Below are 27,938 nucleotides of genomic sequence, written 5' to 3'. Positions count from 1 at the left end.
CTTAGGGCTGTGCCATGTGGGTCACCATGCACCGACCCTCTATGCCTGCACACCGGTGCAACTCATCCTCTTCCCTTTGTGTCCCCACAGTGCTGAGCATCCGGGGAGCGCAGGAAGAGGAGCCCACGGACCCTCAGCTGATGCGGTTAGACAACATGCTGCTGGCCGAGGGCGTCGCTGGCCCTGAGAAAGGAGGGGGCTCTGCTGCTGCTGCCGCTGCCGCCGCCGCATCGGGAGGAGCCGGATCCGACAACTCGGTGGAGCACTCCGACTACAGAGCCAAGCTGTCCCAGATCCGGCAGATCTACCACACAGAGCTGGAGAAGTACGAGCAGGTAACAGGCTCATTCGTGGCGTGGGATGGGATGGGTCTGGCTGGTGCAGAGCACGGCGTTGCTGCCCACGCCAGGCAAACAGCCTGGACCACTACTGACATCTATTGTTAGCAGAGCGCGGGCAGTGCAAGCTGTTGCTTTGTACAGCAGTGGAAACGTGCCTTCTTAGCACTGGGACAGCTCTTTTTTGTTTTGCGCTGGGGTGTGCTATGAGAATAGGCTCAGCATGTGTTCCCCCCTCAGTTTTCCTTCTTCTCCCCTCCCTTTGCATTTGGCTTAAAATTGGCACTGTCGAAAGGGACTCCTCTTTGAGGCGCTGGCCTCATTGCAGGCAGTTTTCCAAGGACCCTTAAGCTTGAATCAGAATGTCTCATGAGTATTACTTCTGCTTGGAAAGTTAATTTTCCAGAAGGGGAAAAAAAAAAGAAAAAAAAAAAAAGAAAAGAAAATGTGGCTTTTTTCTTGTGGCAAATGATTCTTAAAAAAAAATAAAAAAACGACAAACTATTTGGGTCATGAATGCAGCTATTAGTAACACTGACAATTGCATGAGAAGCTTTGCAAGCCAGAGCTCCGAATCTCTTTCTTTCAAACGCTTCCAGATGTTCTGCAGAGCTCTTTTTCCCGACTACACGGCTTGCTCTTGTGATGAGTGTGGTTTGTACCCCGAGCATCCCTCCTTTTGGGTGGAGAAGCAGAGCACGGCCTGAGCATTGCAGGCACTGTGCCACGGAGCGAGGAGGGCTGGCAGTGAGGGGGTGCATGGTGTGGGCTGACCTTTGTGGCTGTCCTCACCCGCTGCTGCCGCTGCCCCGGGGCAGCGTGGCCGACTCACGTGGCTGGGGCACAAGGCACGTCGCAGCTCATCCTTCAGGCCCCTGGCTGCAGAGGGAGAGGGACCCCACGTCCTCTGGCATCCCAGCCCAGGGAGAGCAATGGGAAGGGCAGAGCCGTCCCAGCGCCTTGCCTCTGGCTTGTTCCTTCTCACAACCCATTCCAGTGTCATTTTTACCAGCAAGATGTTTTGGGAACGAATGTGCCGGGCCACGTTTCTACAGCTGCAGGAGGCAGAGCAAGTACCACCACCTGCAGCCTTACAAAACCAGGGGTTGGAATGGCTCTCCTGACCTCTGTCCCCCCCCTCTTTCTAGCTCTGTCTGGCCTCACACAGTGTCTGGCTGTCACTGTGACAGCACAGCACTCTCCTGCAATTTTCCTGTAATGCTCTTATTTCACGCTAAGAGGAGACAAGCTGAAATTGCTCAGCTGTCTGGGAGCAAAGTGTCACTGGGCTCAGAGCTCTCATACCCAGCCCCACAGCTCAGGCAGGTCAGGGCTGTTGGCTGTAGGGTTTATCACCTCCCCATGGACTGACTCTGGGGGCAAGGAGCAGGAGAAATTGCTTGGGATGGGAGATAGATAGTCAACCTCGGGTTACCAGTCACACAGTCTGTGTTTCAGCCCCATTTTCCATCTCATGGGATGGGTGCTGGTGATGCTCTCCCCAGGGCAGCTGCCTGTGTCCTGGGAGCACCTAAAGCTACTCAGGCCACCAAGTGGTTGCCAAATGCTGCTCTCACCTGGGTTTTAGGGCTTGGATCCAAGGCTGGTTCTGGAAGTCAGAGGATCTGGTTTTGCCATCCAAGGGGTGGGGGAGAGCAAGGGGGTTGCCTTCATCCAGCCTCAGAATCATAGAATCGTAGAATGGCTTGGGTTGGAAGGAACCTCAAATATCATCTGCTTCCATTCCGTCTAGAGTCCTCCCTGGCCCCTCACTGCTGAGTCCTCAACACACCATGGGGAAGTGGGAGCAGGCAGGCAGTGTTGTGCCCGCAGCAAGCTAATGGGATTGTTGCCTGCTTGCCCTTACCTGTCAGAGATCCTGCCTCAGTCAGACTGTCATTATTATCCTTCCATGCTTCTCATTCAAAGTGCTAAGGGCTCAGGACAGGGTTGTGTCTCTCTGGAGCTGTTCCCGTAAGGCAGAAGGGGCTCTGCAGGACACGTGGTGCTAGTTGAAAGGTTTGTGGTCCTCAGATTCATCTGTAGCTCCTGCAGCCCTATCCAGGAGAAGTATAAGGGCTGGGACATCCTGACAGGTCCTAGGGCTTCAGTTGCACCAGCTCCATCTGTGGTATCTGAGAGCATACAGTTGACTCCTGCCTTTTGCTCTGTGTACACTGGGATTTTCTCCTCCAGTGAGAGGAACCCACGTCCCCTTGAGAGCCAGCACTCCTTTGTGGGTCTGCCCTAAGAAACCACTGAGGCCACTGCCTGCGTCTCCTTCTTTAGCTGTTCTGCTCCTGTGCTCTCCTTGACACCATCGAATGACCTTCCCATCCTGGGGTTTCTTTTGCTTTTCTTGCCATCCCAGGCGTGCAACGAATTCACCACCCACGTGATGAACCTGCTGCGTGAGCAGAGCCGGACCCGGCCCATCTCACCAAAGGAGATAGAGCGGATGGTGAGCATCATCCACCGCAAGTTCAGCTCCATCCAGATGCAGTTGAAGCAAAGCACGTGTGAAGCCGTCATGATCTTGCGCTCCCGATTTCTGGACGCACGGTGAGTTCACTTCCCCAGGCCTTTCTCCACACCCACTGATGGGCTTTGTTTGGGCTTGGGAGAACTTCTGGAGTGATTCAGGGAGCCTGGGAAGGGCAGGGCCCCCTGGTTTTGAGCCGCAAGGACTGTCTCCTCCTTGCCTTTCCCTTGAGAACTACACACTGCTGATTCTGCTGCAACGCTTCAGTTAGAGATGAAAGCTAATGCTGCAACCCATCCTGTCCTCTCTCGTTTCCTGTTCTTTTCCTTCTGTTTCCGTTGTCCAAGATTCTCAGTGTGCTTTAGAATTATTCACTTTCCAAGCTGGTTAGATGGAGACTGTAGGCTTGGGCTGCATCTTGAGATAAGGGAGGCTAGGCAGCTATAACTCGGGAAGAAATAGCTGACAGTATCCAGCCGTAAAAGGAACAGACTTCCCCGAGGACTCATCTGTGGCTGCTTTCTCAGCACAGAGCTTTGCAGAGCAGCACTGACATCTTCTGTTAGGACAGCCAGGTGTCGGGGGGTCACCTTCCCAGGTGCAGGATCTGGGTGCTGGTGTTAAGAGACGAGACTTACTTGCTTTGGAAGGTGCTGCCCCTGGAAGTATTCAAGAGCCACGGAGATATGGCACAGAGGGACATGGTTAGTGGGCGCGGTGGGGATGGGTAGAAGATTGAACTAGGTGATCTTAGTGGTCCTTTCCAACCGTAATGATTCTGTGAAAGTTATGTTCCTGTTTCTGGATCCCTGGTACTGATTCCTTTTTCTTCTGTTTTTCCTTCCTTCTTCCCTCTAAGGCGGAAGAGAAGAAACTTCAACAAGCAGGCTACGGAAATCCTGAATGAGTATTTCTATTCCCATCTCAGCAACCCTTACCCCAGTGAGGAAGCCAAAGAAGAGCTAGCCAAGAAATGTGGCATCACAGTCTCACAGGTGAGAGAGCCCAGAAATACAGCAAAGACAGCTGCTGCTCGGGGAAACCAAACACCTTGAAGGGCACTCAGACCTCAGTCTAGTTACTTATGTCCCACTGCTGAGCATTTATTTACTAAATGGGATCAGAGTAGACTGGTGAGTAGGAGAGTAGACAGCAGACTTACAGGATCAAGCCATGGGTGAAAAAGGAGAGTTTGGGAGAGGACTTAGATAGATAGGATGAAGATGTAATGCATGTGACTGTGTGTACAGTCAAGGTGTCAGCAGCACAGAAGCAATTCAGCACAATGCACACAAGCAGTTTTCTCCTCAGGGAATCAATGCTGGTTTGCAAGAAGAGCTAGTTTGAAAGACCATTCTTCAGGGCAAGGGATTTGAAGGCAGTGGGAGGGGTTGAGCAGAGTTTGCCTGACGAGGCAGAAGGAGCAAGGTCCTGGTGAGAAGGGGTTGGGTCAAACAGGCTGATGGTTAGAGCTAGTGCTCGAGGAGAGTGGGCTTTCTCAGGGTCCTTTCTCCCCGATTTGCTTACCCCTCAAAGAAGGGTGGTCAGTAGAGACAGACAGAGTTATTTCTATGCATTTGAAGCAGCCATGTACTTCCTGGAGTCTTTAGAACCGCTAGCTACTGGGAGTTTTGAGGAGCACAGTCAGTCCTTGACGTGCTCGGCTGTACATTACTCAGGCCTGTCCTTTGTTTTCTCACTTTTTGGAGCAAGCCTCGTGACTGAGGGCCAGAATGTTGCCTCTGGTAGTTTCATCCTCGTGTGAGCTTAGCGCTCCCTCCAGGCTCCTGTTGCACTCCCCGTCTTGGGCCTCCTTCCAGCCCCTAGGCACATGCCTGCTCATCACTTGAGTAAACTGAAGACAGCGGCAGCATCTGGTGTCCTTGTGAGAGCATGTCTGCCTTCAGCAGGAGCAGCAGCATCCGAGGGTAGGAGTCGTCACTGTGCCGAATGCCTGCTGAGCCACTCCGACTGCATCCCCTGTGCCAGAAGATCCAAGCATTGATTCTGTCCAGAGTTACCTGCAGGAGACAGGACATATTGGCTCAAGTAAAACTGCAGCTGTCCTGATGCTTCCCCTCTCACTTTTAATTCATCTGTTCTCACTTACAACTTCTCCCTGGTGGAGAGAAAATGCCCAGGAGAAATGCTGTGCTTATGAGCTAAGTGGGAAGCTGGAGATGGAGCACACTGCCATTAATGAGAAAGCTGGACTGTGAAGTGGAATGGAGCTCTTAACAAACGGTGCCTGCTCCCAGTGCCGTTGAGTATTCAGTCCCAGATCTGGCTTGGGTGCTGATCTGAGTTATTGCTTTTTGCCTCCCTAGAGCCACTGCGTGTTACATTTTCCTTTTCCTCCCGTGCGGCAGCGGTAGGTGCAATTCAGTACCAGGTAAATTGGTGGATGAAGCTGCTTCTCTATAGAGGCTGCTGAGCTGTCTGTGAGCACTCCAGCTCAAGTCAAAACAATTTCCATAAGATGAGGAAAAAACAGTGAGCTTCCCAGGATGAACATCCAGTCTTATCCTCTCTGACTTGGCACCGGGGTGGCCTGTTTGAGAGAGGGGGCACTGCTGAGCTGCTCAGCAGCAAGCGGAGAACATCCTTTGAGTCCCACTGAAAAGGCTGATCTGTTCTGAGTCCCAGCTCAAGATGGCAGCTCCAGTCAACCCCAGGAAGAACTTCTGTTGGAGAATTACAGCATCCTCTGGTCTTTGCCCATCTCCGTCATCCTGTTGAGCTTCTTAAAACAAGGTCAGGAGTGACTGCAAGCCTCTGCTTAGATACCTGCACATAGGAAGATATCCCCCCCAGTTCTCCATGTTGCCAAAGAAGAAGGTGGGAGCTGCGTCCCAGACCCTAGAGTGAAGCTTACCTATGTCTCTCAAATTGTTGGCTGCAACAAAGCTGCCACAAGTGAACGAGATTACGTCAGCCAGGCACTGACTGAGATTTGGGGAACGTTGGGTGTATGGTGGCTCTGGAGGTTCCCTAACCTTTTCCCTGGAGGAGCAGCCCCGGCAGGGTACTACAGCCCCATTTCTCAGACTCAGAGCTTCCTATTGCTGTGCTGAATGTACAAACATTGGGATGTTTGTCCCGACACTGGGCAGGATGGCCAAGTGACTGTTCTTTGAGGCATGCATACCACTGAGACCAGGATGTCACCTCACTGGGCTTTAAGGATTGCCTGCTCACACCTCTCCTTGGGGCTTTTTGTTGTCATGTTATGTTCCTGGAGGCAGCTCTCTCCAGGACTGGCAGGAGCACAGCTGCACTGTTTCTCTCTGCCTTTACATCCAACCCATCATTTTCAGCCACCTCCAAAGGACACACTTGTTCCCTGGGACCAAAGTTAGGTCTTAGGACAATCCCTGCTCTGCACACAGGGACAGGCACACAGCCCTGCCCTGAAGGCACCAGATGGACCCACACAAACCCCCTGTTCTCAGGTGTCCCCACTGTGTTTCAAGGGGTTGCTGTAGGTAGAAGGTGCTCCCTCCCATGGCTGAACAAATGGGGAAAAAAGCAATGATGCACTGCTTAACTTGAACAAATCCACTTTCCTCACCCAGGCTCTCTTTCCAGAGCAGAAGCGTTAATGTCTTTTTCTTTTCTTAAACTCACTCTAGGTATCAAACTGGTTTGGAAATAAGAGAATCCGGTACAAGAAGAACATAGGTAAATTTCAAGAGGAAGCCAATATTTATGCTGCCAAAACGGCTGTCACGGCTACCAATGTGTCAGCCCATGGAAGCCAGGCTAACTCACCCTCAACTCCCAATTCAGCTGGTTAGTTTTGTTTTATTTTTATTTTGGGTTGTTAATGTTTGGTTTTCTGTTTGTTTGCCTCCCTCCCTCTAATCTCTCTCTCGTTTTCTCCTTTGGGTTATTTCAGTTTTTCTTTTCTGGTTTTGGTTGGCTCAGTTTTGTGGTCTTGAAAAGGAAAAAGAGAGATGGGTTTGGTTTTTGGGGTTGTTTTGGGGGATGTGGGGGGATTTGTTTAAGCTTTTTACTTGGTTCGTCTTCTCTGTTCTGGTTCTCATTTGAAAAGCAATGTGATCAGACCGTGTGAGTGATGGTGATGTGTTGGGTTGTGTGAACAGACACAAAAGCAGAAAAATGACCAGAAAAAAAAAAAAAAACCAAAATAAAACCACTGGGATTGTTAACTCTTTGGGAAGAGGGGGAAAAAAAGGAGAAAAAAAAATCCTTGTTCCAATTGTTGCATTTCACTGGGGGCAGAAAGCATGAGTGGCCCTCCTTAATAAAGCCCAACATTTCTGGGATGTCTGAACTCGTTGCCGTTTGGGGGTTGTTTGGGGCAGATTTCTGTCTGTTGCTTTTCTTTCTGTTGTGGTTACCTTTGATTGCATACATGATGATGTGTGGATCACCTGCAAGAGTGTGCTCTGTGTGAATTTTATTTTCCCTTTGTGTCAGGATGACCCAGGGAGACCTGTGGGTCACTTCGTTCCCTTCCCGTTCCCCCTTTCCTGCCCGTTTGCTGTGGTTTCCATCTGTTTGTTTTGAGGGTCAAAGGCACAGAGCGCTTTGCCCGGATTTCAACTCCTCTGCTAGAGAACGATGCTCACTTCATCTGTAGTGGCTGACTCCAAAACGATGCCAGGCTGTGGTTGGCATGCTCTGTTCTGGTTATGCCCAGCTCCCAGGAGCGATGGAGAACTGGGACCTGATGAAAAGGAACAAAAAAAAAAAAAGGCAATTTTGTGGGTGCCACACACTTATCCAGACAAATATCCACGTGCCTCTTTTCTTTGTAGGGGTGGGAGGGTGTTGGGCAGCCCACCACTCACGCTCCATACAGATGCTGGTTGCTGCTGGGACGTGTGCTCACATAGCAAATGCAGTATCTGCTCAGTGAGAGGTGTCAGGGGAATCACACCCCCAGATCTGGAGGTCTGAGGAGGCAGAGAAAGCAGAGCCCAGACAAAGAGAAAACAAGCAGTGTGTTTTCTTTCTTTCTTTTTTTTTTTTTTTCCATCCTTTTCCTTCCATTGCTGTAACCGCAGACGATTTAAATGCAGTTTGAAAAATGTCATCCTTACTACCTGCTCAAATGGCAAAGGCCCGGCTGTAGGAAGGCCTGGAGGACAGAGAGCAGAACTGCGTGTGCTGGGAGGATGGTTACCTGCTGGATGTGGTGCTGCCCTGCACACGCAGCTTGGGCCCACGAGCCACAGCTCTCCTCCTGTTCTGCCTTTTTCAACTGGAGTCAGACCCGAAGGTGTGAAAGGGCAAGGGAGGAGCTTCAGATGACTCAAATAGGTTTGGAAATGGCTCATGGATATAGGCATTTCCCCAGTGCCTGCCCTGTTAAATAGTGCTCCAGCGTGAGTCTGTTTCTTTGACGTCCCCACAGGCAGTAACATGGCTGTTTCAGTGATAGATTGGCCGGTACCCTGCAGTAAACGGCTGAGATATTCCCTGGATAACACTGTGCTTTCAAGGAAGGACAAACAGTCTCATTATTAACATGTAAGAATGAGCTCCTGGGTCCTCTTTCTTGCTCCCTTGTCCACTCCCCGTGAACACCAGCCCCTTTTCCTGTGCTGAGGCAGTGCTAAAGCAGCTCGTCGATGCACACGAGCTCCTGCACCTTGAAGGTCCTTGCTGTGCTGGAAGCAAAGTGTTTGTGAGCTGACTGTTCTCCTTGTATGCTGCAGCAGTGGCAGAGCAGGGAGACCCAACAGCCCAGTCCCTAGGGAAGCTTGCAGAGAAAGTGGGATTGAATGTCCTTATATCCTCTCTTGAGAAGACAGCTGGAAGGGCCTTGGGACTTTATCTCCAGCAGTGGCACCCCAGGTTGAGATCTCCCCTGCTCAGCCCTATACTGTCATGTTGTAGGGCAAAGGTGTGTCCCAGTGGCACCTGAAGTCACATGATCTTCCCTTCTTCAGGTTGTGCTGTAGGTGCTGACAGCCAAAAGCACACCTGTGCATGCTTGGCCTGAAATACCTATTAAAGACTTGGAGGATGGTGTCAAGGGCTGTGAGCCATCCAGATGTGCTGCACTGCCGTGGGAGGGCATGAAGAGGCGAAGGACTAAGGTGGATGATCTCTCTCCTTAAATACCACGGTCTTTTTTCTGTTTACAGATCATTGGCAGGGACTTTGGTGAGGAAGGAGCCTGAACAAAGACTAGATTTGCTGGCAATTTGTAGGGTCCTCTGGTTTAAATACATGACAGGGCACATGGAAAGAAGGGGAACAGACAGAGGACAGGTCATGAGAAGGAGGCAACCAGCAATGTAGTCCCTGGAGGGACATGATGTTGGAAGAGGAGGTGGAACTGGATGTGTTGGGACCTGGGACAGGAGCTAAATTCATTTCTGCTGTGGTTGCGCAGACCCATCTGTTCTCTGCATTGACAGCCATGTTACCGGAGCTCAATGAATGGCTACAGTCAGTCAAAGAGATTGGCCACACATTGACAAGGGCAAGGACTGCATCTGGCTGGCCATCTGGCACCTTCAGCACAGGGTCCCCCACCCTCAGTCACCCAGGCCTGAATGTCAAACACCTTTTCATCCTGAATACACGCAGTTGGGTTTTATCAGCCAGATGTTCAAATAAGCTGAGATGTCTGGCTCATTTGGGCTAACAACTCCCCATCCTCACTTTGATTGTATGGACAATCTCAGCACAAAAACCATGTGGTAAATGAGAGCTATTTTATGTGGACTGACCCTTTTGCCAACCGGAGTCCTGGAGGACTGCACATAGGTGATGACATCCAGTGAAATCTTCCATGCAGAGCAGCCAAAATTATCCTGAACTTTTTTTTTTTACTTTTTTTTTTTTTTTTTTTTTTTTACCAGCTCATCCTTTTGTTTTGTAAAAATCTTCATGCGCAGCTGCTGATGGACAGGATCTGGAAACGTGCTTCATCACGCGCCAGCCCGATGGCTGTATCTTCTCTGCCTTCCCTCATTTGTTTGTGACAGTTGCTTTTTGTGGGATGCCAGAGTGAGCGAAGAAACCGTGCTCGTCATGGTCTCACTGTGTTCAGTGTCGCTTGGCAAGCAAAAAAGAACAGCAGGTGTCCTGCAGGACCAGCCCAGGCTTATGTTTGCTTTTAGACCGTGTGTCAGATTAAGGGACTTTGTCCATCTGAGCTGCTGCGTGGTCCATCATCTTCTTCCCTTATCTTTGGCCGTGGTAGAAACACAAGGAAAAGTTACATGAAATTAAGCATTTTTGGTGCATGTAGGTCACTGCCATTGACTTCAACTAGGAGTCCCATGTGCACAACCAAAGTTGATTTCAGTGGTTAAAGGTACTGGATATGTCTCATTGGTGGTAGGTAGTAGGAATAAGCAGCATATAAATGTGAGAAGTGGAAGACATCTCACTGTTGACATTGCTTTGATGTAGGCTTTCACCCAGTGTCAAGATTCTGAGTGCCAAAGCTCGTTTCCTTTTAAGCATTGCCACCACTTTTTCTGAAGCTGGTGTTCTGATGGGAACTCACCACTAAGGAATGATGGTGATTAGACTTGAGTTTGATAAGATGTGTGGATGCTGAAGACGGACCGCTGTTTCACACTACCACGAATGTTTCTGTCTGTTTTCTTCTGTCTGTGCATGGAAGCGTCAAGGGACTCACGTGTGCCAAGTTCAGAGACCTTTCATTGTGGGTGCACAAGCTCAAAGGTGGTTATTGCATTTCGCTTCTCAAGGAGCTCTGTGTCAAACTACGACCGCTGTGGTGTGTTTCCAATGGAGCCTTTCAGAGGGACAGGTCAGATTAAGGATGGAGCCTTCTCCAGCAGACAGATATGACTTGTTTCTGTGAAGGATACCAGTGTCTTAATTTTGAGGACTCTTTGCATTCCTTCCCCCCTCTTCCACCCCAGCGCATCAGTCCCTCGTAGCTGCGTCTCTGAGGCTTTGGGCCATTGTAATTTTCATACATGGCTAGCACATAGGCAGCAGAGTGCTGAAACAGCAGAGTAGCAGCTCAAAGGGCTCTCTGCAATTACGGCTCTGATACAAATGCATCCATACATGCGGGCCATTGGTATGCGCATATTTATCTTTGCATCCACATCGGCAGCAAGACATATTTACCGTTTAGTTATGCACATATATTGTAAAAATACCCTGTGCCGATAGCAGTGTATATCTTGTAAGTGACATCTCCACTGCTCCTCATGGTTTCCAAGACACCGGTGCTCTTCAGAACTAGAGTTTGTGATTGTTTATTTCTTCCCTCCCAGTCTCAGTTTTAAGGGGCAGGTTTGTTAAATTTCCATAAAGACCAGATACGTTTATGGTATTTTTATTTGTTATTATTATTACTATTATTATTATCTTGTTTTGGTAGGGGAAGGTGGAATGAAATGTTGCTCTGCTTGGGGGTAGAGTGATGGTGGAGTCCTGTCAGGTGCTCAGGGCTTCCCAAGTCCTCTTTCCAGCTTTGACACTGATTGCTTGTGTCGTCTCAAAGGGTTCTGCTCACCTTAATGTAATTGCAGAATATTCCCTGCTTCTTGTGAGGGTTAACTGCAAAGTCCTTTGGTTCCCAGCCACTGTAGGAACACAAAAGCCATCACACTGCTCTGGGCTTTATGCTGGTAGTCAAAGTGATCATTCAGAAAAGCCAGTAGGAAGCAGTTTTTTTGTATGTGAAAAGTGTCCATCTTGACGCTTTAGGTTGAGCAGTGTCAGTGGGGGATATCCTCAGTCTGCCAGTTGATAGCCATAGCTTTTTGCCTTTAGAGCCTGAGAGGTGGGGATGCCACAGGAGCCAGGTACCAGCTGAGCAGGGAGGTGCTGGCTGCAGCCCTGCCACCTAGTGCTGCTTACTTCACATGGCATTGATGGGTTGCTCTGCCAAGCGCGCTCCTGATAAAAGGGCCATTTGCAAAGAGTAAGGTTTTGCAGTAGGGTGTCGTGAACGTGAACTCTCCAACTTAGACCTCCTCCTTGTAGACTTGCTCCCTGTGCCTTCTTGATGTTGGCTTCCATCCGGATCCTTCCTGGCTCATCTCCAGGGCAGAGCCTGGGGACTGCACAGAGGGTTTCTCCCCTCTCCTCTCCAGCAGGAGATGGGAATTGTTGGACGTTTCTCAGAGCACACGCATGAGCCATAGTTGGGCAATTCCACCAGGACTGTGGTTGCCAATCTTCTAAGCTGGAAGCAGCAGCAGAGATGATGAGAGCGTATTTTGGGTTGGAGCTGAAAGCAGAGCTGACCTGGGCCCCTGAAGTCTCTCCTTTCCAAGGCTAACGTCATGTATATAACCAAACCTTGCACGTTGAGCTGTCTCACACTTAACGCGCTGATCTGCACGATGAGTTCTGAAATAATCCCATAAAACCTTTTTATTTATTTTTAACCCCCTTCCCTCCTCCCCTGCCTTCCAGTTACACGATAGGTTTGTTTCTCCTCTTTGGTAGTCGAGGAGGTGCTCAGATATCTCAGAGCTGGAAGTGGGACCTTTTTTATTTTTCCTTATCATCTGTTGGTTGTTTTTTTTCTCCTGATCCCACCCAGTTGCCCTCACCGTTATCGTTTTTTATCACAACGCTGGCGACTGGTGCATGCAGTGGGGATTTGCTTACAGAGCTCTGGGGCAGCTGGCCCCATGGGGCTGAGACACCCACGTCCTCTCACAGCCTGCTGTGCTGAAAGAAGGTTGCCAACAAGATCGGTTAATGGGAGCCTGGCCCAGGTGCCCTCGCATTTTTGTGAACCTTTGCTCCTGGTGCATTGTGCTTCCCCCAGGGATGGATCCTGATGTCCTGAAGGCAAACCCATGCACCTCTCCCTCAAGGGAGCTCTGGGTATGGAAAGGGATGGTGCTTGGATGTGGTCACCCGGCAGAAGGGCCCCATAAGGCTGTATGGCCCAGACTTACCCACGCTGAGCTGAGCTTCTCAGAGACAACAGCAGCATGGGCCTGGTTAGCTGTGCTGAAGTGACTTCTGCTTTTGGTAGTGAGGCGTCTTTGGATAATTCTCTTCTCCGGTGCAATCTGCCGGGTAGACATCTCCAAAAATCGAGATCTGCAAAGCTGCCTGAAGGATTTTGATGCCCTGAAATGAAGGGAAAGAAAGGGCTGTCTGAGTCCTCCAGGCCGGGTTTTGTTTATCTCAGTCCAGAGCATGAAGAATCCTTCCTCCAGCTGAGGAGCTGTTGAAGAATGTTCTTGGCAATGAGCTGTAACAACATGTGGCTTTGAATAACCTCAAGAGTGCATCCCTTTTTTTTTTTTTTTTTTTTTTTGCTTGCTCTGTTCTTCATACTACTAACCTGATTGTGTGTTTTGTTTTTGTGGTTGCTTTGCATGTTGTTCCTTCCTCTTGGCTGAGAGTCATGGGGTGGATCTTTTTCCTTTCTGTGATTCAGGTGCCTCACTCTTTCCTTTCCAGGTTCTTCCAGTTCTTTTAACATGTCAAACTCTGGAGATTTGTTCATGAGCGTGCAGTCTCTCAATGGGGATTCTTACCAAGGGGCCCAGGTTGGAGCCAACGTGCAGTCACAGGTAGGGACCCATCCGATGTACTGCCAGTGAATGCATTAGTGTTGGAAGAGCCTTTGATTGTATTGGCACTTCTCCCTCCCGTCCGAAAAGAGCAAATCTCAACCAGCACAAACGAACCAACCAACACTTAAAAAAAAAAGTAAAGCAAACCAAAAAACCAACCAACCAACCAAAAAAAAAAAAAAAAAAAGCAAAGGCAACAACCACCCAAAAAATCAATCAAAAAGAAACCAAAACCGAACACCCAACCAAACCAACCATGGTCTTGAGGAGACTTGCCCACACTTTGTGAATGCATTTGGCTCTGGCTTGATAGTCGTAACAGGAGGAAAGGAGGTTCAGGAGAACAGGCATGTACTCAAACAAAAGCAGATGAGGTTTAGGTTCCGCTTGCTTTATTCTTCCAAGGAAAGGGGTCAGATGTCTGGACCGGTGTCTCGTTTTACATGGCTTCCACTTACTCCTTTGATGCCAAACCAGGTGTCTGCTGCAAGGCAAGAAATGTTCAAATACACAGCTAGAGTTGTTTTTTTCTTACTTTTTTTTAAACTAAAAGTCACCCTTCATCATCTCCCCATATTCCCAAAGCGCAGGCACTCACACTGCCCATGTACACACCAGCAAGACAGAGTGAGGGAGCTTTGAGCAGCGTTACTGAAACATCAACCTATGCTTAAAGAAGAAAGAATTTAAAATAGCCGGTAGCTCACTCAGATCTTCCCCTTCCTACCTGATGTCCAGATATGCCATGAGTCTTCTCTCAGGTGTCTAAGGCTCTGTGTTCAGAGATGACAGCCACTCTGACATGTTCACATTGGGCAAGGAGAGCTTTCTAAAGCCCAAGTCACTCCCCTCGCAGTGCTGGACTCAGAGATGCACGTCACTGTGCTTACCGCTGCTGGGGCTGGGCTGAGTAGTGGAGGGAGAGGAGCGGGGCACACAGAGGTGAGCTGACGGTGCCTTACCATGGTAGGTATATTCTGTCTGGGCCCTCTGAAATGGAAGGAGGAGCTGTCTTCACCCACCTCCAAAGATCTCCTTCCACTAATGTGAGTTCAAAGGGTGGAAGGGGATAGGGGCAGGACTGTGGGTCCTTGGGCACGATGCTGGAGCTGGCCACAGCAGTGTGCCGCAGGAGGTGCCAGCCTGTGCTTGCCACGCTGTTCTCCCTCTCCACTCTTGGCGTGTAAGGGCTTGGGGCCACCAAGAGTGTGACAGGGGTAGGCCACCGCGGGAGGCAAGGGAGCGCTCCTCCGACTTGGCTCTCACTGTGAGTCCAACCACGGTTCTTTTCCCCCTTCTCTTTAAATACGTACCTTTATTAGTGCTATTATTACTACTGTTTATTTGTTTGACCATGCCAAAGATGAACCGAAGCGGCTTTGCCCACTAACCTTTCATTCACTCTAATTTGTGTCTTTGTTGTCGTTGGTCTGTTTAGGTGGATACCCTTCGCCATGTTATCAGCCAGACAGGAGGATACAGTGACGGACTCGCAGCAAGTCAGATGTATAGTCCGCAGGGCATCAGTGTAAGGAAAAAAAAATAGGCTTGGGTTCTTGTTTTATTTTTTTCCCTCCCTTTCATTTTTGTTCTCTCACTACCAATTATTTCAAAGCCATAGGGCTCAGAATGCCACTTAGTAGGACTTGTCTTTGCTTTTACGGTCACCTAGTTTATTGCTTCTGTATCGGTCACGCCAACGGCAGAGCTTTGCCCACGAAAAAAAGTGGCGACTGGGCAGGCTCTGTGCAGGCAGCTGGCGTCTAGGACTGTCAGAGCCGATCAGCGTTCGCGTGGCACCTGCGGCCACATGCGTTCGGCTGAGAGGAACTGCTAAACAGGTGACACCTCGCGTAACCGCGGTGGGGAATGTCACCACGAGCGCCCTGGCCCAGAGATGGCTCCACGCCGAAGAGGCTGATGGTGGCATCCTGCAGTGGCTGCCTAAAAATAACCCATCCCTGGCCAGCATCTGAAGCCGGGCTGAGCGGGCGGGAGGGGGCTGAAAGCACGGCGGTGATGGGGTTGACGGCGGTAATGGTCATAAATGGAATGAGAAGGGGAAAAAAACAAGCGCAACCCAAGAAAACCTCGCCCAACCGAACTGGGGGAGGATGCGAGGGGGAGGGAGGGCTTTGGAGCATCTTCTCCTTGTTCTTGGGTGCGCTGGCGGGTTCTGACTAGCATGAAAATTCGTAGCGACAAGCTGTGTCGTACAGGGTGAAATCGATCAGACACACACAAGGAGAACCGAGTGTAGATTCGGGACAGCAATCCAACTTCATTTCTCAGATCAATCGTCCACCATCTCAGCGGCGGTGACAGCAAGCTGGGAGAAGAGGGCAGCCTGGAAAAGGAGGCTGTGCTCGCGGAGTGGGTGGTGGTGGTGGTGGTGGTGGCCGGGCTGGCGAGGGGAGGAGGATGGCTGTGGCCCATGGTCTGTGTGCGCCACAACCCCATTGGGTGGCAAGGAGGATGAAGGTTGAGGCGGGGTAGTCTTGGGCTGCTCAGGGAAGTGGTGGGTGCCATGTTGTGTTTTGCTGCCTGTGTAGCTCACGGGAAGACTGAGAGAGTATTGTCTTTGGGGAGAGGGGGTCAGGCCCAACCTTGGCTTTGGGCTTGGGCCAACAGCAGCATGGGCTGCTCCGGCAAAATGCAGCCTGTGGCGAGGCGGCCAAGGGATGCCCAGGGAGCTCCTGCTCTGCCAGCCGGCGTCTGTGGCTTCCTGTCAGCTTGAAACAAAGGCGCTGAGATGGAGACGTGATACATGAGGAGGCATTAAAAGAGCTTCCTCGCAGCCTCCAGCCCTTCCCTGCCTCTGCCTTTCATTCAGGGACGGGAGAACATGGCCTCAGCTGCCAACCACAGGGCACCTCGCCCTGCCACATCTCCCTTCGAGTCCCTTCACCCTCCAAGGAGACCACTCTCCAAGGAGGCTTTGCCATTCGGCACCTTGCATCTGACCAACTTGGGGCCCTTGGTGTCTGAACGACCACTGCTGACATGGGGAGACCCCGGGGGTGGAGGAAGAAGGGGCTGCAGGATGGGGGCTGCGCTCCCTGCTCTGCCGGGTGCTGGGGCTTAGCGGGCAGCTTGACGTCACGAGGCAGAGCCAGGGAGGATTTGTGAAGTAATGTAATTGAACATGTGCAGATAATTATGTCTCATTACATAAGCCCGTTGCAAAAACGGTGCTTGGAAATGCCACATGAAAGAGCCTATCGTTCCGCATTAATTTCTCTGTGCGCTGAATTTATTCCCTTTCTGGCTTTTTAATACTTGAAGAGTAAATGAATCGGAGGCTGATCATGATAAGAGATGATACTTTTGTATAAATTAAAATACCCCCAAGGAAAGAGGCTGAGCTGATTATGGTTGCAGTTGGCTTGGAAAATAACAGCGGGCTGGGTTAAGCCAAAATTTCGGGGGGGGAGGGTTGCTGATGGGGATTTCAAGGCAGGGAGGGGGACAAGGGGAGAGGGGAGAAGAAAGAAGGAGTGGAAACTTGAAAGCCAGTAGGACGTCAGCGGATGGACTGGTATTTCTGGCAGCCAATGGTGGTCGTAATGGGAGCAGCAGTGGGAGTTGGTGAGCTGACGGCCACAGCTTCCCAAACGGTGACCCAAGATGAGTGGCATGTGGTGTTGGCTGGTTTCTAGGAGAGCAGGAACCCAAAGTTGCTTAAAAGGGTCAGGCTCGTGAAGGATGAGGATCAGAGACAGGCAGGGAGGCAAGTGGGTAAGCAACCCACCCAGTTTGGGGGAGACTCCTTATCTAGCTAGCGTGTTTCCCCATATAGCATCTGGAACCAGCCTAGGAGAGAATAGAAGGTTTAGGAAGCATCTTCTGGGTTGCCTTTCTTTCCCCAGACCCTTTGCTTGCGATATCATGTCTTCTCATCCATCTGGATCCCAAAGCATTCGGCAGCCCCCAGCTGACTGATCTGCCACCCCTGCAGCCTGGCTGCCTTCTGGGACGTGCTGGTGCTGGGTGAGGTCCCAGGTTGGTCTGTGTAGGCAGGGGCTGTCTCATAGCCAGAGCAGTGGGCACGTTTTCCCTGCCTCTCCTCAACCCCTTTAAAGCTGCAGAAATGAAGCGGGATGCAGAGGAAAGCTGCCAGCAACGCAGAGAGCTGCGATCCCTGCCTAACCCGAGCATCCCTGGGAGCTGCTGGAAGGAGATGAGCCGAAACCGAGTCAAGAGCCCTGTCACAAAGATCTCTGCACGGGGCTGAGGTTAAGTCATCCCTGGAGCCCGTCAGGTCTGGGAAGGCAGCAGCAGGTTGCCCAGCTCCACCGCTGTAAAGCTTGGCAGGGGAGACAACACACAGGGCTCGCCTTCCTCAGTGGAAGATGAATTTTTAAACGCGTGCACGTCGTGACAGCTGAGGACAGAAATACACCCAGAGCCCAATTTCCTCCGTGGTTCTTCTGTGAGCCTGTCTTGTGGTTGCAGCTGCTCAGCAGCTGACAGCCCACCCGGCGCTGTCTGTGCATCGTTAGCGGGATGATCAGCCGTGTCCCTGCCACTGGATCTCCGTGACCTGCAGCGATGGCTGAGGCAGAGCGAAAACAGCCGGCCTCACATCTCTAGGTGGAGATGGTGTTGGACAGCGCATCCCCACCAGGTCTCTTTTGGCTTCGGTGGGTTAGGACTCGAGCCCTCGTTGACCACATCTGGAAAGAGGATGTCCCTGTATGTGTCCTCCTTGCCGTGTGCACAGGGAGCTCTGTGCTTGCTCCCGTGGATCTGCCTGTAAACACGCTGTTAATGCAGACTGGGTTGCTGCAGTGACTCTGATCAGTCTGCTAATTAACTAATGATTTATAGTCATCTTAAAGAAAAATCCTGTCAGAAATATCTTTTTGGACACCCAGCTCCTCCTTTCCTTCTCCCCTTTGTGCCCTCCATCCCTCACCCTCTAATGAAGAAAACCGAGCAGGCTAGTTTATAAATCATTGAAAAAGTCTTAACACGAGAGGCTATTTTTAAGATTGGTCATTGTGCAGTTTTGATGTAAAAACGCTGTTCTGCCTATTTACAGAGCAGTGTTTGTCATTGTGATGGTGGTGCTCCATAGCACAGTGGTTGTACATCCACGCCTACCAACTGGGAGCGAGGACCACAGGGACCTTCAGTGGCCATGCTGTCTGTAGGAGGTGAGACCCCCAGCAGCTCAGGCTCAGGCTGTCCAGGGCCCCATCCAACCTGCCCTTGGGCAACTTCAGGAATGGGGCACCCACAGCTCTGGGCAGCAGTGCCAGCGCCTCACCACTCTCTACATGCTCTTTGAAGCCTGTTCCCCTCTGTCAGACTTGGTGTCTGGTTTGTTGGGAGGCTGACCTGACATCCTGGCCAGTTGCTGGTGGGACAAGGATTTGGCCACGTACAGCGGGATGTGGCGACAGGCTTCGTGCGAAGCTGCAAGCTCCTTGAAGAACTGGCAGAAAATCAGCCCCATGCAGGAGGCCGGGCTGGGAGCCAGCCAGACTTGCTGGAGGAAAAATGCCATGAGACCTGCAGAAACCGGCCCCAAACCCAGTTACTTCAGCAATCCATCACCCTGGCTCTACGCTTGGACAACCACCAAGGCCGCGGCAGTGCTCTGGCACCAGAAGGTGACATTTGAAGAGACGTCCTGGAGACCATTGCAGTGTGCCTGGCTGCGTCCCCCCTGCAGAAGTCAGAGCTGTGTGCGGGGCTCCTCACAAGGCCTCCTCCTGTCCATCACTTGGGCTGTAATTTGGGGCTGCTCCGGCTGGAGGAATGGGAGGTTGTGATGTGTGGGGCACCTTCAAGGCCAAACCTATGGGAGCAGAGGTCAGCACCTCCCCAACAGCATCTCCTCTTCCCACTAGGTGGGGTTGAGGTGACAATCAGGGCACAAAACCACCTTTTCTTCCATAGGTGAAGGCTGGTTCCCAGTCTTGAGGCCAGAAGGGCTGCCCAGTGTTTTGGGGGGACGGGGAGGGAGGTGCTGGACATGGAGGCACCGCAGCCGTTGTCTGCAAGATGTTCTCCTCCTCACTCCTTTCAGCCACGGCAAGCATGAAAAAGCCTCTAAAAATAGTGCAACACAATAGGGACCGAGCCCTGCTCCGAGCGGCCCCCGCCGCCTCTCCCCCCTTCTGCTCGCTGTAATGACCCTGCAAACACTAAATGGCATCTGAGTGCATTAAGCAGCAAACTCTCCGGTGACATAGCAATTACGGCTCTGAAATAGATTTGGTGCGTCACGGAAGATAAGGGTTTTGAAAGTTTCTGTTGTGATTATAGCTTGTAACTCCAACAAATAACAGGCTTCGTAATAAGAGGCTGCCAGCGCCGCTATTGTGGTTCTCTCTCACTGATGGCACGTAAATTGCTATTAATGTCCTAAGTGTACTTGAATATGCCAGTCTCTGGGCGGCGGAGTTGGCTCTGTGTCTCTCTCTACGCGGCCTGTCATTGTGGGGCTGATAATCTACGGTAATTGCTGCCTCTTGCAGTGGACCAAGACGTGGAGAAGGGTGGGTGCTGCGTCCTGGGAAGCAAGATGTGCAGTGGGGCCGCAGTGGGCGCATGCGAGGTTGTGGGTGAGACCGTATGTCCCCCAAACATCCCTGTGTCCCCCTCCCACGAGGTCCCGTGTGGGACTTTTGGGCCCAGTGATGGATGCCCTAGAGCAGGAGGCACAGGGATGGCTAGAGCAGGCAAAGCAGCCTGGGCACGTCCAAAGCGGGATTGCTGCTGCTGCTGGCTCAGCACAGGCAGGAGTTGGGGTGGATTAATTAGCCGAGCACTGAATCAATGTCAGAGTGAGCAGGGGAGGTGGGGGCAACATCTGCTCCTCTCCAAAGGGGTCGGCAGCCAGAGAAGAGCAGCTTCTGTGAGCTGTCGTGCTTGGCAGCCAGGGCCCTGCGGCCAGCTCTGCCCTGCGGAGATGTGGGGCTTTGCATGGGAAAGCACCCATTGGCTCTGGGAGGAAAGCATTGCCTGCCTTTGCTGTGTGACCCCTTAGATGAGGAGGATGCTCAGTTGCACCTCTGGGTGGGCTGATCTGCTGCCAGCTGTGGTAGGACAGCGCTGCAGGACTTCGGGGCAGCATCAGGACCGGTGTATGTGGTGCAAGTAGGAGCTCCAGGTTGGATGTCCACTGAGCCTGAGGAAGCCGCGGGATGTGGACACTCATAGGTCCCTCGTGTGCTGGTGTACAGCACTTGTTCTGCATTTTCATAGCACTTGGGTCCAGATGGAGTTCCAGGAAGAGGTTTTAAGTTCAAAAAACAAAGTTGTTCGGTTGTTTGCTATTTTCCCCTTCTATTGGGAAGGATCCTATCATACAGTTAAAAGCCAACAGAGTTCAGGATTTCTTCAAAAAACTATACTTATTTTAAAGAGCGGAATTTCCATGAAGGCTTGAAATTCATCAAAACCTCCAGCTTTCATCAGTGCTATCCTGAGCTGTTCTTGTACTTTGGCTGTCCACAGTGGGATGGGGGTGGCAGAGCAGGGGATACTTACCCTCCATCCCTAACACCACTCTATTATCTGAATGGAGACCTGGGATGGGCAGAGACCTTGCAGTGGGGCTCTGTGCTGCCATGACTGACGGTTGCCTGTCTCTCTCCCCTCAGGCTAATGGAGGTTGGCAAGACGCTACTACCCCATCGTCGGTGACCTCCCCCACAGAAGGCCCTGGCAGCGTTCACTCTGATACCTCCAACTGATCTCCCAGCAAATTGCATCCCTGGCTGAGCCAGCCCCGGCGGGGCGGGAGGGGAGGGGGCCTCTCCTAACACCGCAGCAGTCAGACTGGAGGTGAAACCAATCAGCACACAGAAGAAGACTCCTTCTCTTCTCTTCGTCGGGATGCTTTTTTCAGCCAATCTGGACACTTCTTTATACTCTCTTCCCTTTCTTTTCTGGGTAGAAGCCGCTCTCCCCCCCCTTGCCGCCGCCGCCACAACACCTCCCTCCCTCCACCTCCCCACCGAAGGATATTTCGACAGCTAGAAGGATCTTAAGGAGGAAAAGCAAAAAACAACCACCGCCACGCCAACTGAACCAAAAGCAGTGCATGGCCTCGCACTGAGCCAAAACCATACCTCGGCCGGGTCTCTCTCCTCCACCAAGCAGCCCCGCTCACCCTGTTCCTCTCTCGCTACCTCTCCGTAGGAAATGGCCTCGGCAGCCCTCTGCCCTGCTGCACCCTCACCTCGGCTGCTCTGGACACTGAGTGCATCCATGCCATTCCCCAGGAGCCATCCCCGTGCACTGTGTGCTGCAGGGCAGGCAATGCAACCCTGCTGTGTGTAGGAGCTGGAGCCGGGGGCTCCCCACTGCTTTATGGAGGTACCAACCAACCCATTGCCAGCCCCCAGGCAGTACTGCTTGCCCTTCTCCCAGCCCTGCTCTGCCGCAGCTCCCAAACACATTGGCCCTAAGAGGTGGCACCCTGCCAGCATCCCTCCTGGTCACCGTTCTGCAATGCTGGTGGGGAGGGCAGGAAGCAGAGGCAGGTGGGTCACTGCTGGTAACCAAAGTGCTAAGCATGGCCACGGTGCTTTATGTGATCAAGCATAAAGTAATGATGGATGGAACACAAATAGTTTTCTCACCCAGGGAGGCCAGCAGCAGATAGAGTTCTGCAGAGAGCATTGCATGGTATTAGCTCGTGCTTCCCCCCGCAGGTCCACCAGCTGCAGAGGGAAAGGTGGATGTGGGTTTCTTGGTGAAAGGGTTGGTGGCCCCCTCTGCATCCCCAAACTGTTGCCTGGTGCATGGGACCCCACAGGCTAGATGCACTCTGTGTGCCTTTGGGAACGGGTCATACAATGGCTTTGCTTGAGGGTGAAGCTCTGCGAGTGGACGTCCCTTCGGGGGTTGTCCTTCTGCTGTGGCCTGGAGTTACTCTGAGAAGTGGCATCTGAAGCCCTGGGAGATATCCTGGGGTTTTCTGCCCAGCTTTTCCCATCAGCTTTAGGAACAGCTGGTGATGGGTGGAAACAGGACTTCATCCTGCTGCAACAGGATTCTGGGCAGCAGGAGGGAATTGCAGTGGCACCCGCCGCATCAAGGGTGGTGGGCAGCACTTTGCTCTGTCGGGCAACGTGGGGCACCTGGCAACAAACCTTAAGGCCTCCCAACCTCGGTTCACGTCCACGGCTCGCACTCTGCCCACACCAGCATTGGCTCCTTTGAGCTGGGAATCTGGCTGGTGCAGAGCAAACATTTCACATTAAAGCTCTGCCAGAAACATTTCCACCCCTCTGCTGGAAGCAGCAGCCCTGGCCCACAGCCCGGTGCCAGCAGCTCGCGGTGCCTCAGGGGTGGCCGTGGGGAGGTGGCTTTCCACAGGGGCTCCCGAGTGTGCAGTTGGTGACCTCCACATCAACAAAATGTCGATTGCATGGTTGCTTCAGAGCTGGTGATGGGACGAACACGCCTCCCACTGCTCACAAAAGGGAGTGAATGCCCCAAATCTTGAGAGATTCAGCCCAAAGGAGAGACTCCACGCTGCTTCAGTCGGAGAGGGCCAGGCTGCGGGCAGCACATACAGCACCCAAGGCGTAGGGCTGCCTCTGCCATGCTTTGCTTCAGGGCGTGAAATCCAGAGGGCCAGGAGCGAGTTGGTCCCACGCAAGGACAGCACCGAGGACAGCACCGCGCTCACTACTCCTCCACGGTACTTTGCACCCTCAGGTTCGTCCCTCTGGGTCGCGTTGTCGGTCGCTCTCCTTATGTCTGTGCTTTTTTTTAAGTGGTTTTATCCCCTCTCCACCCATCCCCCTTCCTTTACCTCCCCCCAAAAAAGTGTTGTGGTTTCTTTTCTTTTAATTATTTTTAATTATTTTTTTTTTTCTGCCCAGAAAAAAACCTGACTTCGATACCAAAAAAAAACAACAACAAAAACCCCACAAAAACAAAAACAAAACGAAACAAACAAAAAAACCCACACACACACACACACAAAAAAAAAAACCAACAAACAAAAAAACTGCAGAAACTCGAAAAAAAATCAAAATAAAAACAAAAAAAAAACCCATGGGAAAAAAAAAAGAAGAAAACTCGACGATTCTTTCAGCTTTATTAACATTTTCCATTGTTTCTTGCGATTTGTGTCTCGTTCTTTGTAGTATTGATGATAACGAACATTTGATAATGAATGTTCTTGTATATTCAGATAAAGGAAAAAAAAAAAAAAAGAAAAAAAAAAAAACCAGAACCAAAAACGCAGTCTGAATTTAATAGTGTTTATAATAAAAGAATAAAAAAATGGCCCTCTTAGCACGCAAAGTGGGGCAGGGGAAGGTCCATCCCTGCTCTTCCTGTGGCAACAAGCGCTTCATTCCTGTATAGTTTATAACATCAGACTACCTACATTCATCTTCCTTTTGTTTTGTTTTGTTTTGTTTTGTTTTTTCCCATTATTATTATTATTATTGTTTTGTTTTGTTTTTAGTTTTCTCGCATTTGTGAATTAGTTCCAGAATGCTAGAAAAGTGTAGAGTTGTGCACACTCATTTCTTATTACACCATGTTTTAAAAAGTGACGGTAATTCATTTTGTAAAACTTTAAAAAAAAAGAAGAAGAAGATGGTTGGAATAGTGAGCATTAATAGGTACATTCTAACACTTTATGTTTCTTAACATTGAGACCCGGAAATTCCTTTTTTTTAAAGAATATTGGCTTTTACTTTTGGCGTTATTTTGGGGGGGGGGGGGGTCTTTGATGATGACTTTCTTTTGACCTGTCTGAGACGATGGCCTTGCAGCTTTCCCCTCCCTTTGGCTTCAGAGCTGGGATCCAAGTGATGTGAGAAGTGCTGGAGGTGGTTTTGGGCCAGGAGTCCTTCTCTTCTCCATGGGTTCTCCACCTGTTTGGCCACCTGAGACCTCTTGGCAACCGCTTTGAGGTTTGGGGAGTAGATGCCCCAGTGGGATGAGAGGACGCAGCTCTGAGCCTGCAGTTCTGATGCCTTGGGGTGATATGCAGCATTGAGCTGTACAGAAGGGATAGGAAGTCATGAATTCTCCCCCAAACTCAAACTGTGGGCTTCAGTGCTCTTATTTTCTGCTCTACGTCCCTCCCTCGCTATCACTTCATGCATCTACTCCAGAGCCCATCTTGGAGGCACCGGTTGACCCAACTCAACCCAAGAGTAAGGGATGGGAAGCAGTGGAGGTGCCAACCCCCATGGCCTCCATCCTCCTTGAGTGTTGGGTGAGGATGGACCTTATAGGTGCCACCAAGACACAGGGCCCTGGGAAGGAATAAGGGACGAGGAAGAGGATGCAGCCAAAGCATCTACATGGGTCTCCCAACATTTCATGACTGCAGGTGGGGCTCATGGAGAAGAAATCTCTTCTTCAAAGATGGTTTTCCCCCCTCGCCCTCCCCAAAACACCTGAGCTTCTCACATTACTGAACAGTTTAGGGTTCAGGGCGTTCTTTTTACTCCTGAGGTTTCCTGGAGTCCTTTTGTTTTCGTACACCTTTATTATTATTATTATTATTATTATTCAGATGATGTAAATCAGATGTTGCCTGGGGGGTTGGTTTTGTTGGTTTGCTTTTTTTGTTCTCCTTGCAGAGCCCTTTCCGTCCCTTGTAAAGATGATGCCGTTGTTCTGAGTTGCTTTTTCTTTTCTCTTTTTTTTTCCCCCATCTTTTTTTCCCCCCTCTCCTCCTAATGGATTCCAAATATTAAAAAGGAAAAAGAAAAAAAGAAAAAAAGAAAAAAAAAAGACTCTCTGTTCCGACCTGGTTTTGAAACTTTAAGCTTTTCTGCTTCTGTAAAGAAAAAGGCCTCTGTCTTTCTGATCCCAATTGAGACTTTTATGTTCTATGACGATACTAACAAGGTGTAGGTTTTACAGTTTCCTGATTTGTACTGGTAATGCATATTCCAAATAAATAGTTTCTTTTGTTGCAAAAAAAAAAAAAAAAAAAAATCTTTAAACCAATCTTGGTGTATTTTTGGGGAATGAAAAATGGGAGCTGGAGGGGAGAGATATTTGGGTGCCCGGAGTGAGGCACCACCCCATCCTCATGTCTCATAAGGACAGCTCTGGCCCAGGGTCAGGGCTTCTGGCACCCCTACATTGGTGCTGATGGCTAGGGGGGGCTCAGCGTGGCCCCCGGGGGCTGTGTTTTCCCAGTGCCAGGTGTTCTTGAGCAGGGCTAGTGGGATTTGGGAAGCAGGGTGGGATGCAGGATAAGATATGGGTTACGGGCTGCAGGATGCAATGCAGGATGGATGCAGGATTTGCAATGTGGGATGCAGGATGGGATGCAGGATGGATACACTGTGAGGGATATGGGATGGGGGGTGCAGGATGCAGGGTGTGTGATGTGGGACGTGGGATGCAAGATGTCAGCCAAAATCCCTACCAGCACAAGGATGCCCAAGCTCTCCTGGCGTCGCTACCCGTGCTCCCCCGTGGGTTTCTTGTCAATGATTATTCAATCTCCGGCCTGACCTTTCTCTTCTAAATAACACGGCAATATCAGTGCAGGCCAGCCTCCAGCTCCGGCTGCAAATTAACTGTATCGCTGGCTGCAGCAGCCCCTCGGCACCGGCGCTGCAAAACCGCCCCAGGCATTATCTCCCTACAACGGTGCTCTCCTAATACCAGTTTAAATATCATCTTGCTCCCAGCTGTTTCCTTCTAATAACTGCTCATCCCGGCTCCCAGCACAGAAATGCCAGGTCTCAGTGGGCTCCACGGAGGAAATGGCCCCAAAAAGCCTGGGCTGGGGGTGGCACACATGTCCCCATCCTGATCGCAACCACTTCCTGGCACAGGGCAAGGTGCAGCACTCCCGGTTATCCATAACCCCTCCAAAATATCCGAGTGGTTGGGAGGCATTAAAGTTATAGGTGGCAGTAAACCCCGTGTCTGTTTGCTGGGGAATTTAATATATTGTGGGAAGTTTCGCCTATAAAAGGTGATTGTTATGTTTTCTCCAGTTCACAGGGAGTCTATAACTTACAGCCTCCATCAACGGGAGTGGGTCTCGCCTGCCTGCCCATCACTCTTTGGGGTAATTCTGCTTTGTTGGGAAATATTTCATGGGAGCTGCCGGCAGAGCCCCAGGGTGGGCAGGGGACAGTGGTGTCCATGTGGCACAATGGGGATAGGGCATAGGGATGGCACTGTCCTCCTCGGGCATCATGAAGGCTGGGATAAACAAAGCGACCCAACCTGGAGGGAGATCCACTGGGAATGTGTGCCGTACCTGTTAATTATTGCTAATGAGGTTGAGCTTTAATAGCTTTAGAGGTGCACAGGAGCGAGATAATAAAGCGTCAGAGCTGACATAGGGGTGAGATGGAGGAGGAGGGCTGGGAGGAAGGAGCCCAATGGGCACAAGGGTGACAAATGATGGTCCACGCACCTCGTCCTGGGCGTTGGAAGCTATCTCCACGTCCTCAGGTCCCCATGGGCCCCCTGAAATGCTCCATCTCCATGAAGTCGACCCCATTCACAAGCACCCTGGCAAGGGCAGGGAGCCCAGAGGTGCTTGCAGATCCCGGCTAATTAAAAATGCAAATGAGAGCCAGAGCTCTCGCCTTGCAGAGGTGCAAATTTTGCAGGCTGGCTGTGCTCCTCCCGCACAGGGAGGTTTGGGGTGGTCCGTCCTCTGCCTCGACCTCCAGCATGGGCAAAGGAAGGGGGGATAGAAAAACCATACCCATGCCACCACGGGCAGAGTCACCCTCAGGGCATGAGCTGCTTTCAGCACAGGGGGAGTAGAAGGGCTCCTCTGGCCCCTGCTGCATCACGGTGCTGCAAAACCTTCCCCCCCATCCATAAACTCCCCCCTCCCCAAGCTGGCACAACCGGGGGCTGTCACCACGTGATGCCCGTGGACGTGAATCACAAATGACATTTCATTAACAGCTCGGATAAAGCTGCTTCCCTCTTTCCTGCAGTGCCCAAAAGCTTTTGCACAAATGCTCTTCAAATCCCAGTACAGCAAAATGGAGCTGGAGGGGCTGTGGGTCTCTGCTGGGGGGCAGGACTTACCCTCCACCCTGCCTGGCTTTGGGACAGGGCAATGGGTGCAGCAATGGAAGCAGTACTACCCAAGCCATACCAAATGCCAGTGCTGTCCCGAGCTGATGGCCCTTGTTACTTCTTCCTGTCTCTGCTGGGAGCACGGGGACACCAAGCTCCCACTGGGGACTGTCCCAAGGAAGAACACCTCTCAAGGAAGTGATGGCATCACCATCCCTGGAGGCATTCAAGAAGCATGGAGATCTGGCACTGAGGGACAGAGTGGGGATGGGCTGATGGTCGGACTAGATGATCGCAGTGATCTTTCCAGCTTTGATTCAATGATTCCTGGGGAACAGAACCCCTAGCCAGTGGGGTGCCCCAACCCCATGGGCAACAGGGGCAGGAGACTGTGGACAGAAGGGTGTTGGAAGAGAGATGAGCTCCCCAGCCAAGCACTATGGAGAGCATGGAATTATAGAATCATTCAGGTTGGAAAAGATCGCTATCATCGGGTCCAACCATAGACCATCTAGTCCAACTCAGCACACCCACAGGCAATGCATGGGTTTAAAGCTTGAGCTCCACATCTCCACAGGATGCAGCATGTGAACA

The 27,938-nt window shown here is 51.1% G+C and overlaps 1 protein-coding gene and 1 non-coding gene across 5 annotated transcripts in view; both read left to right on the top strand.

The window, feature by feature from the left end:
* The window catches only part of PBX1 (PBX homeobox 1), a 108,187-nt gene extending 83,131 nt beyond the window's left edge, over positions 1–25,056 (top strand). For 2 of the 4 annotated variants that reach the window (NM_204746.3, XM_046944251.1), the window contains exons 3-9: positions 91–335; positions 2,710–2,900; positions 3,680–3,815; positions 6,453–6,612; positions 13,222–13,334; positions 14,776–14,865; positions 20,954–25,056. In NM_204746.3, coding sequence (NP_990077.1) covers positions 91–335; positions 2,710–2,900; positions 3,680–3,815; positions 6,453–6,612; positions 13,222–13,334; positions 14,776–14,865; positions 20,954–21,046 — 1,028 coding nt within the window. In that variant the 3' untranslated portion in view covers positions 21,047–25,056. Of the gene's footprint in view, positions 1–90; positions 336–2,709; positions 2,901–3,679; positions 3,816–6,452; positions 6,613–13,221; positions 13,335–14,775; positions 14,871–20,953 lie in introns of those variants that run through there. The other 2 variants (XM_040704491.2, XM_040704490.2) reach the window with 2 other exon arrangements.
* On the top strand, positions 12,840–12,949 carry MIR6665 (microRNA 6665). Its single transcript, NR_105534.1, has one exon. It is a non-coding gene; the product is annotated as a microRNA 6665 (primary transcript).
* Positions 25,057–27,938: the final 2,882 nt, after the last annotated feature.

This window comes from Gallus gallus, chromosome 8, assembly GCF_016699485.2.
Source record: "Gallus gallus isolate bGalGal1 chromosome 8, bGalGal1.mat.broiler.GRCg7b, whole genome shotgun sequence".
Lineage (NCBI taxonomy): Eukaryota > Metazoa > Chordata > Aves > Galliformes > Phasianidae > Gallus > Gallus gallus.
Note: the sequence above shows the minus strand (reverse complement) of the source record. Positions and strands in the feature narration are given on the sequence as shown.